General features: G+C 41.7%; 1 protein-coding gene across 2 annotated transcripts in view; it reads left to right on the top strand.

The window, feature by feature from the left end:
- SLC11A2 (solute carrier family 11 member 2) overlaps nucleotides 1-24,395 on the top strand; it is a 137,219-nt gene that overhangs the window by 100,276 nt on the left and 12,548 nt on the right. For both annotated transcript variants that reach the window (XM_068267399.1, XM_068267400.1), the window contains exons 15-16: nucleotides 1,179-1,332; nucleotides 6,338-6,391. In XM_068267399.1, the coding sequence (XP_068123500.1) occupies nucleotides 1,179-1,332; nucleotides 6,338-6,391 (208 nt within the window). The remainder of the gene's footprint in view (nucleotides 1-1,178; nucleotides 1,333-6,337; nucleotides 6,392-24,395) is intronic.

Here is a 24,395-nt window from a genome sequence, read left to right on the forward strand (position 1 = left end):
TGTTCCAACTTAAAGGGGAACTTCAGCCTAAACAAACATACTGTTATTAAGTTACATTAGTTATGTTAATTAGAATAGATAGGTAATATAATCTTTTACCCACCCTGTTTTAAAGGAACAGGCAAATGTTTGTGATTCATGGGGGCTGCCATCTTTGTCATGGGGGCAGCCATCTTTTTGGTTGAAAGGAGGTGAAAGTGAGCATGAGACACAGCTCCAACTGTCCTGTGTCCTGATAACCCCTTCTAGCTGCACGTGCTAGGCTTCAAATGTCAAATTCAAAATGTAAAAAAAAAAAAAAAAAAAATTGCACCAAAACAGCAGAAGGAGAACAACATCAGAAATCCCATCATGCTTTGCACAGCATAAGGGCAAAACTGTCTGGGCAGTTTTCTTCTGTGCAGCTAAAAATGAGGCTTGTATAAGAGAAACAAAGTTCTGATGCTGTGAAACTGTTAGACACACCAGGCCTTTTCAGTGCTGCTGAGTCGATTTTTAGTCTGGCGGTTCACTTTAAGAATTGATTCGGGTTAAGACCGAGCCTACAGTCCCCATCTCATTGGTTAACCAGGCACTACCTGTAGTTGTAAATTGACTCTCTATATTCATTTGTGCTTCTACTGAAATGCTAATAACCTCTCCAAACACTAAAGCTATGTACACACACTAGCCCCGGATTGTCCTATCAGAGTAAAGTATCGTTTTCCTTTTTAACCAATTCATATTCTCACGTTTCTTTTTGCTGCAGTGAGGCACCGGTCAGGTCTTAGTTTTGAACCCAGGCTTTCAGTTTTCTTATTGTTATATATTCAGTGGCTTGGTTCATTTTCCCCATCTCATACTTGCATTGTTTTCTCTTATACGTTTGGTTACAGTGTTCTCCCCAGGCTCTTTTAGCTGGGTGCAGCACCCGGCTAGTTTTGGTGAGCACCCGGCTGTGATCAGCTCTCCACCTCCTCTGTTGTAAGCAGAGTTGTGCAGCGCACCTGCCCTGCATTCTCTCATCTCGCCCCACTTGGCTACTTTTTCATGCCACCTGGCTGTAAAAAAATTTCTGAGGAGAACACTGGGTTATTTGGTTTTTGAATCGTGCAAGTGATGATGTTTGAGATCGGTATATGTGAAAGCCTTTTGGATATAAAAAATGTATTTTAATCAATTATTTTTTACCTTTGCAGTGGTTGGAAAATAGCCGGTGGGATCCTGATACTTATTATATGCTGCATAAACATGTATTTTGTGGTCACATACGTGTCTTCCCTTAACATTTTGGGACTGTATATAGGAGCAGCTATCTTGTCTGTCGCTTACCTATGCTTTGTAGCTTATTTGGTGAGTATATCTTATATTTTTGCATCGCAAATAAAACCGTAATAAAAAAAAAAAAAGTAATTCTTTGCTGCCAATGGGGTTGATTCGCTAACAGGAATAGCGTGAGTAACCCCCAGTTACTCGCTCTATTTCAACAATGAGCCTTAATTATCAAGAGTCTGCACTCTACGCCCGCTATTGGCAGCGTAGCGCGTGTAATCAACCCCAGTGACTGGAGCGCTAGTACCTTTATGTCCGCTATTTGGCAATAACGGCGCTCCACTTGTCCCTCCCGGAGCCTCAGCGGGTCCAGTCACTTTAAAGGACATGATCCCTGAACTTTGATTGGCCCAATAGGCTGCCTGTCATGTGAATCAACGTGTGTGTGTGTGTGTGTGTGTGTGTGTGTGTGTGTGTGTGTGTGTGTGTGTGTGTGTGTGTGTGTGTGTGTGTGTGTGTGTGATTATAATACCGTACAAAGGTTTTACCGTGTTTTAGATGCTTTCAAAATTAATGTATTAATGGAATTAATAATTCTTGTTTATCAATAAATTACTCATAAATATGCATACACAGACAGAAATCTTAATAAAATCAACTCCTTTGACTTTAAAGGATACCAGAGCAGAAAAGCTCTTGTAAAAACTGAAGCTGTACTGGGGAGGGGGACATAATCAAATTCTCACTGCACCTCCCGTTCCCCTCTGTCCCCCGCTGTTCTTCTCCGATCAGTCCCATTCTCCTGTGTGCAGTATGTCCGTTCTGCTCCCCTAGTGATGTCACAGGATAGGAGCGCACTTGGTGCGGCCATGGGAGAAGAACTGCGTGCCGCAGTATGTCGAGGTTTGGAGTCGTCCAGGAGAACGGGACTGACCGGAGAAAAGCAGCGGGGGACGGAGGGGAACGAAAGGCGCGGTGAGTATTTGATTATGCCCGTACCTAGTACAGCTTCAGTTTTTAACAGAGCCATTCGGCTCTGGTATCCTTCAGAATGGCATCAATTCTCCCATGTGAATTTGTGCAGGATTTCACAGAAATTTGGTCCAGTACATTATTAAAAAAACATCCAAACTAATGGCAACGATCAATTAATAACATTGCTCATTGTGGGGCCAATTATTGGATTATCCTGTAATTAAGTAAATGCTAAGCAAATAAAGCTTGCATAATGACGAGAGTCAGGGTGGTCTTACTGCTTCAACAAGTTGACTCATGGGTAGATGTTTCAAGGAAGACAAGTGTTTCTAGAAGTGCTGTCTGAGCTCTCCTGCAGAAGCACAGACAGGCAACATGGAAGACTGAAAACACAGTAGTCAGACTGTGAAACTTAGTGCAGCACATAAAGACACACAGGGCCTCATCCAATTCACATTTTCTCCCAAGTTTTCTGCTAGGAGATAATTTTTCATCTTCTGTTTAAGATAAAGTTTTAGCACTATGCAGTTGATAAAGTACCAAAAAGTAGGTGAAAAAGAATGTCATCTAGGAGAAAACTTACGAGGAAAAGGGAATTGCATCAGGCTGATTATGCTGAGTTATCTTTACAATTGGAAGATGTTAATTGGTATCACACGTATGCATCACTGTTTCACTTGTTTCCAAATTTTAGTTTTACAATATAATAATGCCCCTAATATCATTGCTACATGTCTAATGTGTGCAGCAATGCATGACATGTATTGTGTAATAGCACATAATTTTATGTATGCCTTTGTGCCTAACTTTTGCATGTCTTTTTGTGTTTTGACATGTTACATATGTCAATTTGTTTATTTGGCCATGTTCAATAGGGGTTGTACTGGAATTGTTTTTGGCACTTACAGGGTCAGTGATGGTACAGTAAACATTACAGTGTGGGTACAGTATAATATACAGTACATAGAGTAGGCATATATACAACACATAAACCATAGTGGAGAAGGACCAGAGGGGTAGTCTGAGTACTATGCGAGTGGTACTGCCACATTTGTCTGCAACGCTCAACTGTTTTGCAGCGATTTCCGATGCCTGCAGTGTGTCCTTAGGAAAGGAAAGGGTAGAAACGGAGAGAAAGAGAGCGAAAAAGAAAGAGAAAGGGAAAGAAGGAGAGAGAGGAAAAGAAAAAAGTGAGAGAGAAATGTAAGAAGAGGGAGCTAAAGAGTCTCCCTGACTTTGCGGTCTTGACCTAGCCAGCTAGTGGCTTGGTTAATAGGTTTGGCTGGAGTGCCCATGTGGATTGTCCAACATTTGCTGCAGTAGCTGTCATTGCCGACGTGTGGGGCAGGGGTGGCCTGACTCCCATTTCAGGGATCAATAGGAGGCCGGTAGCTGCCGCGGTGGACTGGTGGCTGGTTAAACGATGTATGGGGGAGTCCAGGGCTAAGTTACATTTTTAAATGTTATGTTCTATTATGTTGCTTTTCCTTCTCATGTGTTGTAAAGAGTTAAGATGACAGGGCACCTTTGTCCAGAACATCAATATTCTAACAGCAAGAGGGACTGGAGGACAAGCCGTGAAATTGCAGTTGTATAAGCCACAATGCTGCGCTGCCCGGAGAAAGAGCAACAAAGTTACCCCCCCAAAAAACTTTATAGTCACTGATCAATGTCCAAAGAATGCTGTTAGTGTGCTGTGGTCAATCCTCTATAAGCTGTAATATTATGTGCGATGCACTCCACTGCGCGCTTCCAGATTATCAACCTGTAAACAAACAACCTCACATAGCGTAATACTATTAAGATGCAGTCACTGGCATACTCCACAATCCTAGTGTGGGTGACACGCTGTGCTCACTCGTGGTGCCTACCACCTCATAAACAAGAAAGGCTCACCAGATGTATGCCACCATATGCAGGTGGCAATCTCGCAAAGTCGTATATGTATCACTCAGAACATCAGTGATCATATCCCAATCCAGATCTTTAAATTGCGCAATATGTTTAGCTCCAAATAAAATACAGTGGTGTGAAAAACTATTTGCCCCCTTCCTGATTTCTTATTCTTTTGCATGTTTGTCACACTTAAATGTTTCTGCTCATCAAATACTGTTAACTATTAGTCAAAGATAACATAATTGAACACAAAATGCAGTTTTAAATGATTGTTTTTATTACTTAGTGAGAAAAAAAACTCAAAACCTACATGGAGCTGTGTAAAAAAGAAATTGCCCCCTGAACCTAATAACTGGTTGGGCCACCCTTAGCAGCTATAACTGCAATCAAGCGTTTGCGATAACTTGCAACTAGTCTTTTAGAGCGCTCTGGAGGAATTTTGGCCCACTCGTCTTTGCGGAATTGTTGTAATTCAGCTTTATTTGAGGGTTTTCTAGCATGAACCGCCTTTTTAAGGTCATGCCACAACATCTCAATAGGATTCAGGTCAGGACTTTGACTAGGCCACTCCAAAGTCTTCATTTTGTTTTTCTTCAGCCATTCAGAGGTGGATTTGCTGGTGTGTTTTGGGTCATTGTCCTGCTGCAGCACCCAAGATCGCTTCAGCTTGAGTTGACGAACAGATGGCCGGACATTCTCCTTCAGGATTTTTTGGTAGACAGTAGAATTCATGGTTCCATCTATCACAGCAAGCCTTCCAGGTCCTGATGCAGCAAAACAACCCCAGACCATCACACTTCCACCACCATATTTTACTGTTGGTATGATGTTCTTTTGCTGAAATGCTGTTACTTCTACGCCAGATGTAACGGGACACGCACCTTCCAAAAAGTTCAACTTTTGTCTCGTCGGTCCACAAGGTATTTTCCCAAAAGTCTTGGCAATCATTGAGATGTTTTTTTAGCAAAATTGAGACAAGCCTTAATGCTCTTTTTGCTTAAAAGTGGTTTGCGCCTTGGATATCTGCCATGCAGGCCGTTTTTGCCCAGTCTCTTTCTTATGGTGGAGTCGTGAACACTGACCTTAATTGAGGTAAGTGAGGCCTGCAGTTCTTTAGATGTTGTCCTAGGTTCTTTTGTGGCCTCTCTGATGAGTTTTCTCTGCGCTCTTGGGGTAATATTGGTCGGCCGGCCACTCCTGGGAAGGTTTATCACTGTTCCATGTTTTTGCCATTTGTGGATAATGGCTCTCACTGTGGTTTGCTGGAGTCCCAAAGCTTTAGAAATGGCTTTATAACCTTTACCAGACTGATAGATCTCAATTACAGTACTTTTGTTCTCATTTGTTCCTGAATTTCTTTGGATCTTGGCATGATGTCTAGCTTTTGAGGTGCTTTTGGTCTACTTCTCTGTGTCAGATAGCTCCTATTTAAGTGATTTCTTGATTGAAACAGGTGTGGCAGTAATAAGGCCAGGGGGTGACTACAGAAATTGAACTCAGGTGTGATAAACCACAGTTACGTTATTTTTTAACAAAGGGGGCAATCACTTTTTCACACAGGGCCGTGTAGATTTGGAGTTTTTTTTCTCACTAAATAATAAAAACCATCATTTAAAACTGCATTTTGTGTTCAATTATGTTATCTTTGACTAATAGTTAACGGTTTTTGTTGAGCAGAAACATTTAAGTGTGACAGACATGCAAATGAATAAGAAATCAGGAAGCAGGCAAATAGTTTTTCACACCACTGTACAACTGCGCCTCTTGCGCACTCCAGTAACTTACAAGCTCCAGTTAGGAGAAATTAGCATGTCATAACGGCAAGTCTCATGGGTCCAGTGCGCTTGATTTACGAACAGCCGTCCGGGGCGTCCCGCTCTACCGGCTCCCGCACCTCCCGGGAGGTGCAGGAGCCGGTAGAGCGGGACGCCGCGGACGGCTGTTCGTGAATCAAGCACACTGGACCCATGAGACTTGCCGTTATGACATGCTAATTTCTCCTAAGAGGGCTGCCTATACTTAGCGGTATGGTTCTTTCCAGAGAAAGAATTGTACCGCTTTTAGAAACCAAATCTGGGAAGAATCTTACCACTAAGGAGGTTAGACTGAGGGAAGAGCCCAATTCATGCACGTACCCTGCTTACCATTCACATGTAGATGTATATTGGACAATATATGTTGAGTCCTTTTAACAGTCCATGTTTTTTCCTTGCAGACATGGCAGTGTTTGGTGGCTTTGGGCCTGAAGTCCCTGGAATGCGGCCAGACGGTAAGCCTCCATCAGCTGACGCTTGCCGAAGATCAAGCTGATTCCACTGTTATTAACTAAGTGCACTAAGAGATTGAGCTGTGTCTGGGCATGGCAAGTGGCCATCAGAGCCAGTGTGTTTCTATGGTTTACTGTGTGAACATACCTACATGTATGTGCAATTTGCACAGAGGATGCTGTGTTTTGTATAACTTATGGCTTTATGTTTTTTCTACCCTATCTTTAATTTAAATCTACTTATGTATATTATGTATGTTCTTATATGTTTTCGTTTTTTTATTTTGAAGAGGCGCCACATTTTGATTTGTGTTTGATTGTCGTTATGGCTGCAACACATTTACCAATCAATAACTTGTCATTTTCTCCCTAATTATGTAGTAGACTTATGATCGTGCTCATAATGGGGGCTATCTTCTGAACAAGTTCACAATGAACATATAGAGAATGCTATCCAAGTCCTCAGGATATTGAACTCAAAACCCAGCTAAAGGCAAAAGCAGATAAAAAAATAAATAAAAAAAAGATAGCAGGGGTAGTGCTGACTAATTCAGCACTACCCTGCATGCTATACCAGCAAGAGGTGCTGTTTTACAATTTGCAAGGTATTTGCAGCTGCCCCTTCTTCCAGTCACCTGTCTTTCCAAGCTGAGATCACAGGTCTTCTCTTGCTTTCAGCTGGCCCCAGTTTACCATACATTAATACTGGCATGCAGTATTAATGCATGTGCCACCTATTGTTAATGAATGGGAACTAGGATGATCAGAAGAACAGCTGCTGTCCTTGCTCAGATACAAAAGGCAAGAACCTGTGAGAAGAGAAAGCTGCAGATGGCCTACAAACTATAGAATACCCAGAACTGCTAGGAAAGTATAAAGGAATAAAAGAGACCAAAGAGCTCTCCTATTAAAAAGCAAAGCTGGGTGTAATTTTGCCTTATTAATACAGAAGGTATTTTCAATAATTCAGGTGTAAGTAAGCAACTGTGGATTCCCATGATGCATCACTCCTGAATATGCAAATCATCTCTTTATGCCCCTGAAGCCAAGTTCCATCCAGAACCACTGGTAGAATCTAAACTAAACAGGCTGTTAATGAGTTACTTACCTTATAGCTACATGTGAGAAGCACACGGCGTGAGCCGAGTTATAATTTAGCTGTGACAGAGTGATACTGAAGGCTGATAACAGTTAGCAGAGAGCAGGGAACAAGCAGCTGTCGCATCCCTGTCAGGAACAGCTGATTTAGTGACACAGATCAGCTGTATAGAAGAGAAGAATTGATGTTAGGAGCTATTTTTTAAGACCTGCTCCATGGAGAAATGTATGCTGTCCCTATTAAATAACTGATGGTGGGAATAATGGAACAGCATCATTTTCACCATAGTGCCCCTTTATATGGGGACTGTATTCCTTTCAGTTGTGGGTCTCATATCCCATGATCTGCAGCCTTCCAGTGTTTCATGTAGTTGGTGTACAACTGATGCAGCTAAATGTTCTAATGTTCTGTCTACATTTAACAGTGCTCTCTAACTCAGTCTGAAATGGGCAAAAACTGTTAAAAAATAACATTGGGTGGTTACAGCTATCATACATAAATTAGGGCTGCAAAATTATATTGGACAACTAGCTTAATGAAATTGTTCTGTTCCTTAGTGTGGTACTGGCAAAACCTAATAGATGCTTGAATGGAAGCCTTCACATGTTGTGTCAAATGCACACTTGTCCCATTTCTATTCAGATATGCTACACTGAGGATTGTACTGCTGTGCATCATGTTTAGCATTGTCCTGGATGGGGAGCTGTCTGCCTCTGCATATGAGACCCTTACAGTCCTTCCTAGTTCTACCATTCTGATCATTTTAGCACATATCTTCCATTACCCTATGTAACCTTTAAAAACACTGGATTTGGATTAGCAACACACATGTTCTTTTTACATAGCTGCAATCTGAGCCTCAGATCAAACAGATACTGTATCAGTGTGTTACAAGAAAGCAATATAGCAGATCGGTTGCCTTTAGGTATTTGTAACACACCACAGCTGCAGGAATTCCACAGACTGCACAGTACTGCCTGTATCCCTATGGAGAAAAGCCGTTCACAAGTGTAATATTGGAAATTGGGTTGTACTGTGGTGATTCTTTTTGAAACCCAAGTTAAACCATCCACCAATACCAAAATGTGGCCTGTTCAGATACACAGCTGACACACTAAAGGTGGCCACACACGATACAATAAAATGATCCGATTTTACAGTAATTCGATAAAAACGATCGTATCTCTCGAAAAAATCGAAAGCTTTTTTTTAATTCGACTGAAAAATCCGATCGGATTTCCCATTTTTTTCGATTTAAATCGATCCGGAATGCCAGATATTTCTCTTCAATTTCTACTAAAGATTGTATGGTGTGTGTTGGATTGTTAATTTATTAATATACACACCCTAGCAATTTTCTCTGAGTTTCCAATCATTTTTATCATAATTGAGGAAAAAATTTAACATAGGTGTGTGGTATATTGGTCATATTTTTGAAATGTTACAATCAGTCAGAAAAAATGATTGCAATTCTTAAATTAAACAGATATTCAAAAAATTGTATGGTGTGTGGCCACCTTAATAGAGACCAGTTGCACTAAACTGTGACGTGCTGGTCTTAAAGGGAAGGTTCAGGCAAAACCTTTAATAAAATAAAAATCCATATCCACTTACCTGGGGCTTCCTCCAGCCCGTGGCTGGCAGGAGGTGCCCTCGCCGCCGCTCCAGAGGCTTTCGGTCGTCTTCGGTGGCCGACCCGACCAGGCCAGGCCGGCTGCCAGGTCGGGCTCTTCTGCGCTCCAAGGACAGGCTCTTCTGCGTCCCACGCGGGCGCGCTGACGTCATCGGACGTCCTCCGGGCTTTACTGCGCAGGCGCAGAACTACTGCGCCTGCGCAGTACAGCCCGGAGGACGTCCGATGACGTCAGCGCGCCCGTGTGGGACGCAGAAGAGCCCGTCCTTGGAGCGCAGAAAAGCCCGACCTGGCAGCCGGCCTGGCCTGGTCGGGTCGGCCACCGAAGACGACCGAAAGCCTCTGAAGCGGCGGCGAGGGCACCTCCTGCCTGCCACGGGCTGGAGGAAGCCCCAGGTAAGTGGATATTCATTTTTATTTTTTTAAAGGTTTCCCTGAACCTTCCCTTTAAGGATCTTATATATTTTATAGCTAACAAAAATATAGTTTATGTATCTGTCTGTAGAAAGAGAATTCAGTTTTTGTGTAATAATCATAGCTGTTAGTATTTGCATGTATTTAATATGTAAAATGTAACTGCTGTAATAAGCATATTTATATGAGGGTTGTCTGGAAAGTAAAAATCATTTTCAGTTAAGGAAACATTACATTTATTTTATATTAGGCACACTATTTTAAAATAGAATAATAATAAAATAAATGGTATCTCTTTATTGTAGCAGCATCACACTCCTCACCTATGGATTTCACTGGGGGAGGGGCTTAATATTGATGCCGCTGAACAAACTGTTTCGGAATCCTGCAGTCACAGAACAAGTGACGCATGGAAAGAAGAGGTTAACCTGACAGATGTGATTTCTTTTACATACAAAGAATACATGGTCTGACAGAAGCAAATGACTGTTACTTTCTGGGTAGGAGAAGCTGATGGGGGAGGGTTGTTTTATGTTAATGCTGCTGAAAAAAAAAAAACAGTTGACGTTCTGCATTCATATGACATGCGATGCAGGGAGAGAGGTTAACCTGATGGATGCAAGTTACATTACACAGAAAGAATACCTTGTGTGGCAAAGTATCTGCCACACAAGGTATTCTTTCTGTGTAATGTAACTTGCATCCATCAGGTTAACCTCTCTCCCTGCATCGCATGTCATATGAATGCAAATGGCTGTTACTTTCTGGGTAGGAGGAACTGACAGGGAGGGGGTGGGGTGTTTGCAGGTTAATGCTGCTGGACAGTCACATGACAAGCGATGAAGGGAAAGAAGAGGTTAACATGACAGATGCAAGTTACATTACACAGACAGAATACCTTGCATGGCAGATAAAAGCACATGGTTTATACTTTCTGGATGACCTTCATATATAGTGAATAGGGCCCTGATCAGCACTTCAGTACTGTGCATTATTTGTCTTTAGCCCCATCACTTGGTATCAGAGGGGCAGTGGGGGTGTATTAGAAGTGGTCTGTCTGTATTTATACGCCTGGCTGTACTCCTGTATTCTACTGCAGCTCATCCTTACCTGACTGGATCCCCAACTCTGATATGAAGGATCCAGTTTTCAATTTTAGCACAAGAGCTGCTAAGCACATGAATACCAGCAGCAGTCAGCTTATGGTGTAAATACAGCCAAGCTACTATTCTGATGTCTAAAGATAAAGGCAAAATCATCCATTTACATTCCAGTTACAGAAGTATACTTTTTACTGCACGTGAGTGTGATTACCTGTATGGAGACCATTAGGAGTAGGATTGCAGTGATCCACCAAGTGATGATGCCAGTCTGTTGTCTTTGCTAGTGCTACAATATCTCCTCTCAGCTTGACTTAGATCATGGTGACATTACAGCCATAGCAGGAGGACAGTGGGCTTGATTCATTAAGACAAATAGCATGCCTTATCAAAGTTAGCACGCATTATCAAAGTTAACATGCCCCATCAGAGTAGCATAGCGAGTGCTACGAACCCACAGGGGCTCAGGGCAAAACGAGTGGAGCTCTGGTCATTGCCAATTAGCAGGCATAAGTTCGCTATGCTACTCTGATAAGGCGTGTTCACATTGATAAGGCGTGCTATTTGTCTTAGTGAATCAAGCCCAGTGTGTAGTTTTGAGATAAGGATCTCATCCATGGGGCCACCGCTGTAGGGAATGGCATGTCCTATCTAGTTTCCCATAATGCTGTAAGCAAAACCAGTCACATAAACAAAGCAGCCCTTCACTTCTGCTTTAGTAAATTTTTACCTTCTAAAATACCATTTTGTAGATACTGGTACTTTCCACAAATGTGCTTGAAGGTAGGACTATTATGTTGGGAGAACAGTAATAGATTACATACCGGCACGCGCGTTCACAATTTTTTACTATTGTAATGTTTACTCACTAGCCTTCTCCACAATCACTTCTATGGACAACAACTGTAAAACACTGCTATGTTAAAGTATATGTCCACTACAGTACTACATACTGTAGTTATGTTCTCACTCATTTCTGTACTTGCCCCATTAGAAAATATCAGGTCAAAAGGCTTCACTTCTAAGGGCTTGTACACTTCCAAGGCATGTGGCCTGTCGGGGATCAGGACCGAATCTCCTTGGGTGACATTGCTTGGCCAGGCTGCACACACACTTCTTAGCTGAGTAGCTGATGCATGCGTGGCAGCAGCACGGACAATGGGATCGGTGAGGGGATCGGAGTTTCTGGGGTTGAGCAGATCCGTCCCGTGGTAGGCTCACAGGTTGGGCATAGTGGGTCGTCAGGTGCTGTACATGTCTGATTTTCTGCTGAAGTAGTCGTTATGGGCCGCCTCAGCCGATTTAACTTAGGCGTGTGTAAGAGGCTTACGTGTTTTTTACTGTCTGAACAACTTTCTCTGCCTCTTATCTCCTCTGGCTGTGCTATGGCTGTCGCACCTGCAGTATGAGGAATATGGTGGCTGATATCCTCTTTATTCCCTTACAAGAATGTGACTGATCTCACTGTTGTGCTGCTCTTTTGCCTCTGACAGGCTGAATCACTGACCCAGAATTAGCATGAAGATCAAGTGATAGTGGCTGGAAGGTGTAATGGTTAAAGGGGAACTTCAGCCTAAACAAACATACTGTCATCAAGTTACATTAGTTATGTTAATTAGAATATATAGGAAATATAATCTCTTACCCACCCTGGTTTAAAAGCACAGGCAAATGTTTGTGATTCATGGGGGCTGCCATCTTTGTCATGGGGGCAGCCATCTTTTTGGTTGAAAGGATGTGACAAGGAGCAGGAGACACAGTTCCAACTGTCCTGTGTCCTGATTACCCCTCCCAGCTGCACACGCTAGGCTTCAAAGGTCAAATTCAAAATGTAAAAAAAAAAAAAAAATGCACCAAAACAGCAGAATGAGAACAACAACTTTAGAAATCCCATCATGCTTTGCACAGCATCAGGGGAAAAAAGCCCGGGCAGTTTTCTTCTGTGCAGCTAAAAATGAGGCTTGTATAAGAGAAACAAAGTTCTGATGCTGTGAAACGGTTAAAGAAACACCAGGCCTTTTCAGTGCTGCTGAGTCGATTTTTAGTCCGGAGGTTCACTTTAAGGAGACCAGGGTTCAAATCTCTGTTCTTCCTATTCAGCAACACCTAGTCAGTAACTCGGGTTCTTGGGCAATACTCCCTGACAATGTTACTGCTTACTGACTGAGCATGCCCTTAGTGGCTGCCTCTCAAGCGCTTTGAGTCTGTCAGGAGAAATGCGCTATACAAATTAATGTTGGAAATATTAAATATTATCTGACTCAAGTCTGAGTTTTATGACTGCATACTTGCTGTAGTTGTGAAACCAATAGATCAGCATGAAAGACAGATAACTGGCATCTCCTAAATACCAATAAATGCCATGGTCTCCACATTCTCCTGACAATAGTCTTTTATCTCAAAGGTAACATTGTCACCACGGTGATTATTCTAAATGTGGGGCTGCTTTCTTCACTTGACTTGTGTGCTGCCTGAACTCTTATGCTGGCCTTGAGAAATGACAGTACATACGATATCAATGCTACAGATGTTACAGGACAAAGAACTTCCTGCTGGTGTTTTTTTTTTTTTTTTATGTTACTCAGTAACCTTGTATTGTTACATAGTAAGTACAACTCTCCTGGTGTATTGCTGTAGTTGAGATGACTGATAGAGGTAACTAACAAGGAAAACAAATACTGTACAGGACTTGGAGCCACAAGCAGTCAATATGGTGTTCAGATCACTGCTTCTATATATATTGAGCCCCTACGCCAAGCAAAAGTAACAAAAACCTGCAGCTATATCTGCACATAAGTGCTAAGATAGTAATTAAGTCAATCAAGTCAGTCAAACCTCATTGATGAACAAAGACAACACCACACAATACAAGGGAACTTGCTTGTCCAGTCACGACTGTAAAGAGAATTAATAAAATGATAATTTGCTTCTCTGACCATTTGAGATGCAGAACTTGCCCGTCATAAAACACTTCTTTTACCACAGTAGGTGTACCCAGTTTATGACAGTAGAAACCATTACATATACAACATGTTAGTCTTCCTGTTTATGTTCCAGTGTACAAGATGCCAGCACTTTGCTGTTCAAACAATAGTATTGTAGCCTTGCAGTGGTCTCATATATTTGAGGCGCAGGGTTTGACAAGGGAAAATATTCCACTAAATGGTCAAGTACAGCAAAGACTGACTACAAGTCCAGTGTATACGGTTTACTGCTGTGAACAGTATAGCATGAGACCACGCCCCCAGTGATGTCATTGACACATTTGAGGACCTCCTTCTCCTACCTTTAGGCTAGGTTCACAGTGGTCAGTTGCATAAAGCACGCATCATGAGTGTGAACTGCATTGGAGACTGGACATAGACTTCAATACAAAGCCTGCATGCAGCGACATAGAATACAGTAGAATCTCGTTATAGTAAACTCTGATATAGTAAACCTCTGGATATAGTAAACTCAGTCCTCAGGTCCCAGCAAATGTGTCTTCATAAATATGCAATGTATGACCAATTCTGACATAGTAAACTTCTGATTTAGTTTGTAAACCACTTTTCCTGGTCCTTTGGAGTTTACTATAAAGGGATTCTACTGTATTGCGATCAGATACAACACAGTACTGTGAACAGGCCCATAGAATTGGATAGGCAGTGAGTTGACCTGCAGAATTATTCTGCAATGCAGCCGAGCACGGAGCAGTGCTTTTCAGCGCTGCTACATTTGGGCGCAGCCGGCGCCGCCATAGACTGTAATGGGAATCAGTCTATAGCGGCGCTCAGTGAGTAACGTTGGCTCCGTCAGAAGACGGAGCCGAAGTTGCTTAAAAAACACAATAATTCGGCCTCAAGCAATCGCTGGAAGCCAAATTATTTCATTCCCCACCATCCATGGCGGCCTGGAGGGGGAATAGTAATTAAAACGGCCCAGACTTGTGCAGAAGCAGGATCAGTCATGTACCGCTGTATCCTGCGCCCAAGTCTACCGGCGCCGATTTCAAATGTACTTGCCGAGCACTGTGAACGGGGCCTTAGCATGTGCACTGAGGGGGTGTCACATTTTTATATATAAATCTATATGAGGATGGGATTATGCTAATACTGAAAGGCAATTTTAATAATTTCTATGGGCTGTCTATTAAGGAGGGCTAGGTACATGCTTATAGAAAGCTGGATTCTTAGGCATTTGAAGAGGACTGTATCTGCCCCTGGCTGCAGCTTCCTTAGGATCCCATCCCCGGGAAAATCATGGGAGAAATTCTGCCTGGCATGGAGGAAATTCGTGAGGGAAGATCTACCTGTCTGCCTGCAGATTTCCACTGACCCACCAAGACGAATGTGGGGCAGACACGGCTCGATTTTGCTGCTTGTTTCTCCTGCTCGATCGATTCCCCGTTCAATTCCACAGGCGATTCTCTTATCTCACGCTCGTTTTTCTTATCTTTTTCCATTGTGTTCAATGCGAAATCGAGTGGCAAAACAATCGGGCAGGAGATCAGACTTGTCGGAAATTATCTATCGAGCCATCTAAATGGCTCAAAAACGAACCGTGTATTCCCAGCATAAGAAACTGCTGGCTTTGATTGTCTCAGAGTCTAAATGTAATTCCTCCACTGAGTTATTGAACAATGGCAAGGAGGATTTTGTGCTAACTGCCACCATTTTCTCGGTTCGCTGGTAGTGCCATGCTCAGTTTTCTACCACATCTAAGCGGCAGTGTGAGATTAGTACCTGTCTTTGTAGCCGGGAATGAGAGTATGTCTAGACTTCAGACCTTTATTAGGAGAAATTTCCACTTACTGAGATTTCTGCTAATCTCTGTGGTTGTATGTCCTTTGAAATGAATTAGAGTTTGGAACATTAGCTAGATGTGGGCAGCCTTGGCACAGCTTTCACCTTGTGGCAACAGTAATGCCTGTACAAGCTGTGATGTATTTTCCATGTAGTACTATAAAACGATAGCTGTTGTGCCTCCAGTCTCAGTTCTTTACTGAAGTAGTTGTGCCCAGTTGGTGAGAGTTGAAAGTGTCAACAATTACTTATACAGCATGTGAGTTTACCTTTTTATGCTATTTTCTTTACAAGTTTTACACACACACACACACACACACATACACAAACACACGTTGGTATTTCACTTCTTATGCAGTTACCATCTGAAGATGTTTAATTGTGGGTTTGCCATGTGAATATGTTCAGCTGCTATTCTTACCCATTGCTCTAATGAAAATGACCAATGGTCACATTTTCATTTTGTATCATGTGTTGGGAAAATTTGCTATAGAATTCCATAGGAGGGGATATAGAAGTATGTCCCATGTTATGTCGGTTATTACCACCTTGTACTTTGCTTTCAAACATGCGTTAGACAGTCCTTTTAACAACTGAGGGTCATGGTGGGAGTTTGGGAGACAAACCAAGAGTGGTCTTATTTACTAACCGTGGATGTGTCAGCAAAGACACAGAGTTTCATTCGTCTAAACCTGCCCAGTTCTTTTTTTTTTTTTTTTTTAATCTTCAAAAAAAGCATGAATGTGCCCATTTTATTGTGTTTTGAGCTGACAATCAAATGTCTGACTACATCCCTGGAAGGTAGCCAGATCTCCTCAGACAACTGACTGAAAAAAAAAACATTTTAAGTCAGGGAGCACATTTGTTTGAATGGTATGTGTTTTGTCTCATAGCAGAAAATGAATGCAAACACGCGTATAATGTGAGTGTATAGGACGCACAGAAATTTTGTGGCCGGGAAGGATAACTCATGTATTGGAGGAGGGGAGGTTACTCCCCTCCTACTGTGGCTGCAGGGGCTGCTTCTCCAGTACTTATGCCATCTCCCAATCCAACATAATTTCATGGACTTCCTTATTAGTATTGCTTGTAAATGTATGAATGTGTTGGAAGAGTGCAGGAGGGTGACATGTTGAGTGGGGCTGTGGGTAGGTGAGGAGAGTGTTCCAGTATGTGAAGGGAGACCGGGAAAAATGTATTTGTTAAAACATCCACCTCCAGTCACATGATGTTTGTTTACTGAATAAATGCTGCTAAATAACTGGAAGTAGACGGCAACCATGCATGTCATGTGATCACTGTTCCAAAGTGGCAGTTGAACCACAACTGTCCCTGAAGACAGCACAACCTTATTCTAAAAACAGTATCCCAGAGAATCGCATTAGTCACGTGACCGCCACGGTTTCCCCTAAATAAAAATATTTAGCAGCAGTTGTAATCTGTTCAACATGACTTACAGTATGTGACTAAAAAAATAGTTTGTTTTTTAAATTATTATTGAAGCTGCACGGGGGCTTTAGTAACAGTTGAGCTTTTTTTGATAGATTAGACATTAGAAGCAGAATATTAGGCAATATTAATACAAGCATTAACAAATGGCCACTTTGTGAGCCACCATGGTTACAGGCATTGAGGCCTACATATTTCATGTCTTCCCAGTACAGCGGGAGATTAATCCTGTGCATTGGTAAGCAGCCTGAAAGGAGGTTGCCTTTTCTCCGGATTATTTTCCCTAGTAACATCTGTGCACTGATACAGTGGTTGTAGAACGTGTCTGAACCCTTCCTGGTTACTGGCTGTTTTGCACACCTCCTGGTTTCTGATGTTAAATAGTAGTAGACAACGGAAACTCAAGTTCATTAAAACGTTTTTTTTTAATTATTACCTAATTTATGTAAACAACAAAGTTATTTAGCAGACATGTCAACTTTAAAAAAAAAAAAAAAAAAAAGTAAATGTACTCTTAAATGTAATAAATGGTTACTCTCAATATTAACTTACCTAATCAAATGAATGTTTCTCCTTCATGCATGTCCTTAAAGAAAACCTGAACTGAAAATTAAAAGTCAAAATAAGCATACACAAGTCATACTTACCTTCCATGTAGTCTACTCCTCAGTATCTTTTTCCTGTCCCGCGTCCTGTTTGTTCACTGTGATCAAGGGAATTTTTCATCCTCCATTTTGAAAATGGCCATTACCCATAACAGCTTTCTGGTCAGCACACAGTTAAACTGTAACATTGCCCACTTGAGCCATAGGGAAACATGGACATTACCTGGTACATCAGTTTTCCTCTCCGCTATAACTGACAGCAACTGATATTTTATTGACAGCAACTGATATATTTCAGATCTGACAATATTTTGTCAGAACTGGGAGGGATTATTGTCAGAAGAAAATGGTGAGCTTCTGAAAGGAACTGATGGCAAGGTAACTCTGTAATGTTCATTTGAAGTTACCTCATGTGTTTAAAGAGAACCTGTACTGAGAAAAAATATTTAAAGGGCAACTGAAGTGAGAAGAACATGGAGGCTTCCAATTTTATTTCAATTTTAAACAATACTAGTTGCCTAGCAGTCCTTCTGATCTATCTGGCTGCGGTAGTGTCTGAATAACACCAGAAACAAACATGCAGCTAATCTTGTCAGACCTGACAATATTGTCAGAAACACCTGATCTGCTGCATGCTTGTTCAGGTTCTGTGGTGGCAGGGGCATATCCAGGATAGCCAGGCAACTGGCATTGCTTAAAGGGAACCTTAACGCTAAGAAAAAAAAAATGAGTTTCACTTACTTGGGGCATCTACCAGCTCCCTGCAGCCATCCTGTGCCCTCGCCGTCACTCATGGCTCCTCCGGTCCCCCGCCGCCGGCTAGTTTTGCTTTTGCTGACTCTGATTCGGCGGGCTGCCACGCGTACCTTTGTACCCATTCCCACTGGTGCAGGAAGCTATCACGGACATTAACGCGTACATTTTTACGTGTTGCAGGTTCAATGCGTAAAAATGTACGCATTGCACCAGTACACGTGGAGTGTTGTACGCGTGGCGGCCCGCCGTCTCCGAGACAGCAAAAACGAAACTAGCTGGTGGCGGGGGACCGGAGGAGCCATGAGTGACTGCGAGGGCACAGGATGGCTGCAGGGGGCCGGTAGATGCTCCAGGTAAGTGAAACTCCTTTTTTTTTTTTTTCCCCTAGAGTTATGGTTCCCTTTAAAAGGAAATTAATTTAGCAGCCTCCATATCCCTCTCGCTTCAGTTGTCCTTTACGGGCTAGTTCACCATGCTCAATTCTATGGTCTTGTTCACAGTACTGAATTGTAATGGATTGTGTTAATTTAACTCGCTGCATGCAGGCTTTATATTAAAGTTTATGTCCAGCCTCATTGCAGTTCACACTCAAACACAGACAAACACAGAACACTTATATCGCGCTTTTCTCCTGGCGGACTCAAAGCACTCAGTATAACACGTGCATTTTGAAATGGACCACTGTGAATGTAGCCATAAACCAAGATGGTTGCTCAAAGGCATTTATAAGTGGTGTGAGTGGAGTAGTGTTTAGTAAACACGCTGTGGTGTAATATTTATACTTCCATAGAAGCACACTAATTTGATTTTTTAATAAGATTTATTATTGTCACACAATAAATCACCATGTGCAGGAGAATGTAACATGGAAATATACTCTGAAAATGTAAGCTGAATTTCATGGAGTCCCTGTAAATAATAGTGGAAAAGTTATAAACTGTAGTTTAGATGCACTTTAATTATGTCACAGATTTGCACTCTATTGTAAATTTGTACACGTGGCATCATTATCATAAGAATTATGAAGCTATGTAATACTAATAGGTCACAATTGGGGATGGTCAATAAGATGAATGTTGTTCTGAGTTGTAGCCGGATATTGCACATTTATGCAGCTTGAAAAAGCACCAATCAATTTCTGCTTAGGTGGAATTTGATCCTTTTTTTAAGCTGCATAAATTTGCAAACAGAAGTTGAATACGTTTGCTACAGTAACCCTGTTTGCCCTCTGTAATAACACAGTACCGGTTTATACCAGACACAGCAGGATTGATTAATAAAGCTGCTTCTGAGCTGGAGAACACTGACCTGGTCCAGCACAGCTGACTGAATATTAAAGAATAGTCAGCTGTGAGATGCACTGTGCGAATGGTTTAAAAAATAAATGTCATCCTTTTAATCTTGTGGCACGATTAAAAGGATGACATTTATTTTAAAAACCATTTGCAGTTTGCCACATTTGATATAGGTGAATGTTTGCCACATTCACCTATATGGTATATGCTGCTTCTCTGCACTCAAGTAAGCTGACTGAGGCCACACTGTACTACATGAAGATTTGTGTGGAAACACACTGCCGGGAAATGTGGGGCCATATGTGTTACAAGGTTTGAACAGGCCTGTATTAAACACTGAAGTACCACAGTGGCCACACGTCTTTTTCTACACTTCTAAACTGTGAACTCCTGTTACTCAATGGGCTTGTCCACACTTCAATGCATTTTTTTGTGTGCAGCAAAATTCTGCACATTATGTGCTGCTCTGAAAAAAACATGTTTTTCTGCATACAAACTCACATGAGAAGCCCAAACAGAAAGCTGACAGTCAAGTGTGACCCCTGCCTGATGTCTTGTCATGTTTTTATGTTCTTGTCTTGAATTCCATTGAGATTCATGGAAACTGGACTTCTCTAAACCATATATTCACCGCTGGTGGAGTCCATAATAGGGCAATAGAGAATCATTTCACATTCCAGTCTTGTTGGAGTCTGTAGCTGTTACAGTAGGCCGTGATCTACGCAATGCATCTAGTTTGGTCATTCTGTATCAGCCTCAAGCCTAGTACACACCATGCAATTTCCCATCAGATAGATGGGTCGATCATTTCTGACAGATCCGAACAGATTTCTGATCGATTTTCTGATCACTTCTATGCAAATCGATCAGAAATCAGATCGGACCTGTCAGAAATTATCTTTTCGACCCTTCTATCTGATGGGAAATTGCATGGTGTGTACCAGGCATTAATGATTATATCTGTACAGTGTGCTATATGCCCTGTGTGAATGTCAGTGTGGATTCACTTACACTTTTTGTTTTTCAGTTATGTAGAATCATCAGATCATACATTGCATCTAAGCTGTGTAACTTTGTCAGTTTGATCAATCATGGCAATAAACTGGGAATTATAATCTCCAGTCTTTGGCACAATCGTTTTATACTCCGGTAGGAGGAGCTATTTTTGTAGCCATAATGGATGTAGTAGAAAGATTACTGTAATAGTTATACAGTCATTAAACTTCAAGCTTAACTGACATGCTGATGAGCTTGAATCTGTTAATAAATATCTGCAGAGCATTATTAGTGGTCTTGGCGTGTTTTATTTGGTACAGGACTGATGATGACTGGTGTACTGCAGTGATTCTCTTCATCTTAGGCATTGTTTTTAGTAGTGTAGGTAGTTGGTGCATGTTAACAATTTAACTATATGGAATTAGGTTGTGAACAGTTGCGTAACTAGAATTTATGGGGCCTCTGGCAATACTTTGATGGTGCTCCCCAAATGTTCATACCCCTTCCCTTGCCTCCCTTCAATGTTCATCACAGCCTAGGGGCCCACATTAAAAGGGTCATAAAAGAAGTTTGACCATCAAGATCTTCATACCCAAAGCAAGTGTAGCCACAAAAACACCTGATCTGAAATCTAGTCCCCTGTATTGAAGGAAGGAAAGGTTAGTAGTTGGAGGCCCCCCACAGCTCTGGGCTCCCCTGTGATTGCAGGACTGCTCCCCTCTAGTTACACCCCTGGTTGTGAACCCGTATAACATACATGGAATAGAGTACAAATGAATGCCAGCGATGTATGATGAAATGCTGGTGGGCAACACTCCTAGAATGGAGAAGTTTTGGGAGGTGGAGGGCTGATGTTCTGTGGCTGATAGGGGGGACTGGAACCAGATTCTGGAAGATTTCTTTACCGAGGGTGGTGGTCTCGGCCAGGGATCAAGTTTCACAAACCAGGTTTTTGCACACAATTTATTACACCCCCGAGCAAATGCATACAATAAATGCAGAAAACTCTGACAGATGCTGTCGATGTGGGAGTGAAGGTGCTGCCATTATGCATATGTTCTGGTCTCGTGATTAAACTATTCCCTTACTGGGAAGGGCTCCTCTGGGTAATAAACCTCCTATTAGACAGCTCACTGATTTGGTACCTTGATGGGTTGGATGGAGGAAGTATCCTTTACTTGGGTACAAACAGATCTTGGTAAAATTGTTCTGCTTCTATGTTCATAAGGAGATCCTAAGTCTCTGGATTAGCTCATCAGTTCTGACATTGGAGTCACCTGGGCTCACTCTATAAACAAGTGCTTTCCGCTATATAAAAATAACCTATATGAATAGAAATTGTCAGCTCTTTCTTTTTTTCTCTTCTCCAATTCTTCTCTTCTTATCTCAACAACGTCCCATGTTCTGAACTCAATGTTCTCTGTGACAAGGTGAACCTTCATTCGGTGAGGGATCCCCTAAGACACCTATTATTGATGTATCTCCTGCTATGTGTAAACTTTGATACTGTCACAAGGCTTCCGCAATGACGTGTATGGCAACTTCAGATATGGATGTTGTGTGCTTTGCTAGTTCTTTATGCTAATATGTTTGTTCATTGTATTGAAACCTATTCAATAAAATTTAACTTGATAAAGAAAATGAACTGCAAAAAAGAAAGAAACCCAGATTAATTCCACACCCTGGAATGTTTTCCGAAAGTTGGAAGCTGCAGCCATTTGACCACAATAGCTTATAGGAAATGGGATAACCTCTGCATCTACAGAACCTCCTTATCCTTCCTGGCTTCACAGGAGTTAATACCTGGTCAGGAAACAACATTTTGACTGAATTTTAAACCGTCCAATGGGGTATTTAGATTGGTGTCTGCATATAGTTTTTAACCTGTTAACAGCCACAAATGAGTTATCTCGCTTTATGATAATGCACTGCTTTTGTCTTCAGCTGGCAGAACTTGTGCTGTAAATTCTTGGCTTGCTTTGATCTCTTTCTCAAAGCTGAAAACATAGAAACTGAAAGCAGAAGTCCTCTTTTATTGTCTCACACTGCCCTCTAGTGAAAAGTGGCCATTAATACAAATTACAGCAGTACTAATTAGAATCTAGGAACTCGAACAAAGAAGAAAAATAAATGTGCTATAATAAATTGGCCTGGAGCACTTGCATCCTTCTAAATAAATTGGCTGCTAAAGGGTTAAATGCATGCAGGGCAAATTAAAGTGGGGACATTTTTAAGACAGTAAGGCAACACTACATTTATAAAGAAGTCATCTACTACCCTGATTATTCCTCTTGTCACCTGACTTGTGGGAGCCGGGTTTTCATGAGGTAGGCCAGCTATATGGATGGGCAGATGTCTCATTGAGAATTCTGGCTGTTCTTACCATTGTCTATTGTGCTGCCAAAGCTGTCTGCAAACCTTTTCCTGACAGGTTTTAAGTGTGAATTAATAATTAATCAAACTCCACCCCCAGACATAACTTCTACATTAAAGGACACCTAGACTGAGAGGAATATGGAGGCAGCCATATTTATTACCTTTTCAGTAATACCAGTTCCCGGTTTCCTGCTGAGCTCTTTGCCTGTAGTAGTATCTGGATCACTCACCTGATCGGCATGTTTGTTCAGGGTCTACGACTAAAGGTATTAGAGGCAGAGAATCAGCAGGACAGCCAGGCAATTAGAATCGTTTAAAACGAAGTAAATATGTCAGCCTCCATATCCCTCTCAGTTCAGGTGGTCTTTAAAGCAAACCTGAACTGAAAAATAAAAGTCAAAATAAAGAAACACACATCATACTTGCCTCCTGCATAGTCTGCTTATCAATTTCATTCTCCTCCCCTGTGTCCTGAGTGTCCACTGTGATCAATTAAATTGTCCATCTTCCATTTTAAAAATGGTGATGACCCTGCAACAGCTACTGGGTCAGCAGTCTGTTAACCAGTAATATTGCACATAGGGAAAACATAAACATTACCTTGCACATCAGTTGTCCTTTCAGTTATAACTGTCAGCAACTGATATACTGAAGAAGGGCCCCAAGGCTTTCAGCTTCTGGAGAGACAAGTCTGATAAGATCTAGTCAGAACTGGAATTGCTGTTAGAAGAAAAGGGTGAGCTTCTGAGAGGAGCCGAAAGTGAGGTAAGTATGTAATATTCATTTGCAGGTACATCATGTGTTTATTTTAAATAATTTTACTCAGTTCAGGTTCCCTTTGAGCATATTTCTCCATGAAAGTACAACTTCTTTCCACCTGTCTTCATAACTGCCCAACTATTATATAGATCACATCAGAAGTCCTATCCAAGTGGTGGTGGGGGTGGATGGGTTCGTGTTTAATTCATGACTTTGTTAAGCAACTACATTTTCCTCTGGGTTAGTGTTGGGTTCCATTAAAACTGTCAACATTGCTGAGATATCTGGGAAACAAATAAACTTGATGATCAGTTACTTACCTTTTAGTGACACGAGGTTCAGACTGTGTTTTCCTGCCTAGCTAAGGAGCTATTGGCTCAAATGCAAGTTTTACACTGGTCCCCCATGCATTTTATACCCAACAATTTCCATGGAGGACCAAAACTTTCCAAGGACAGCTGGAGCATCAGAGAGGTGTAAGTTGGGGAGGGGAAGAGCATAATGATTACCACTATTCAAATTATGTATAGAGGTGATTGTTACCAGCACAGCACCAGAACAGCTAATACAGTGGTTGAAAGGGAGCTTCTCTACTCCAGGGGCCCTAGTGCAGTCACAACCTCTGCAAAAAGGTCAATAGTTCATATATTTGAGCACTCTGAAGCACAGACACTGACTGTTTTATTCAGCTAAGACAAAACCATAAATTATTTTTAAGTTAAATATAGTACTTTTATAAAC

The sequence above is a fragment of the Hyperolius riggenbachi genome, chromosome 2 (assembly GCF_040937935.1).
Source record: "Hyperolius riggenbachi isolate aHypRig1 chromosome 2, aHypRig1.pri, whole genome shotgun sequence".
NCBI classification, from domain to species: domain Eukaryota; kingdom Metazoa; phylum Chordata; class Amphibia; order Anura; family Hyperoliidae; genus Hyperolius; species Hyperolius riggenbachi.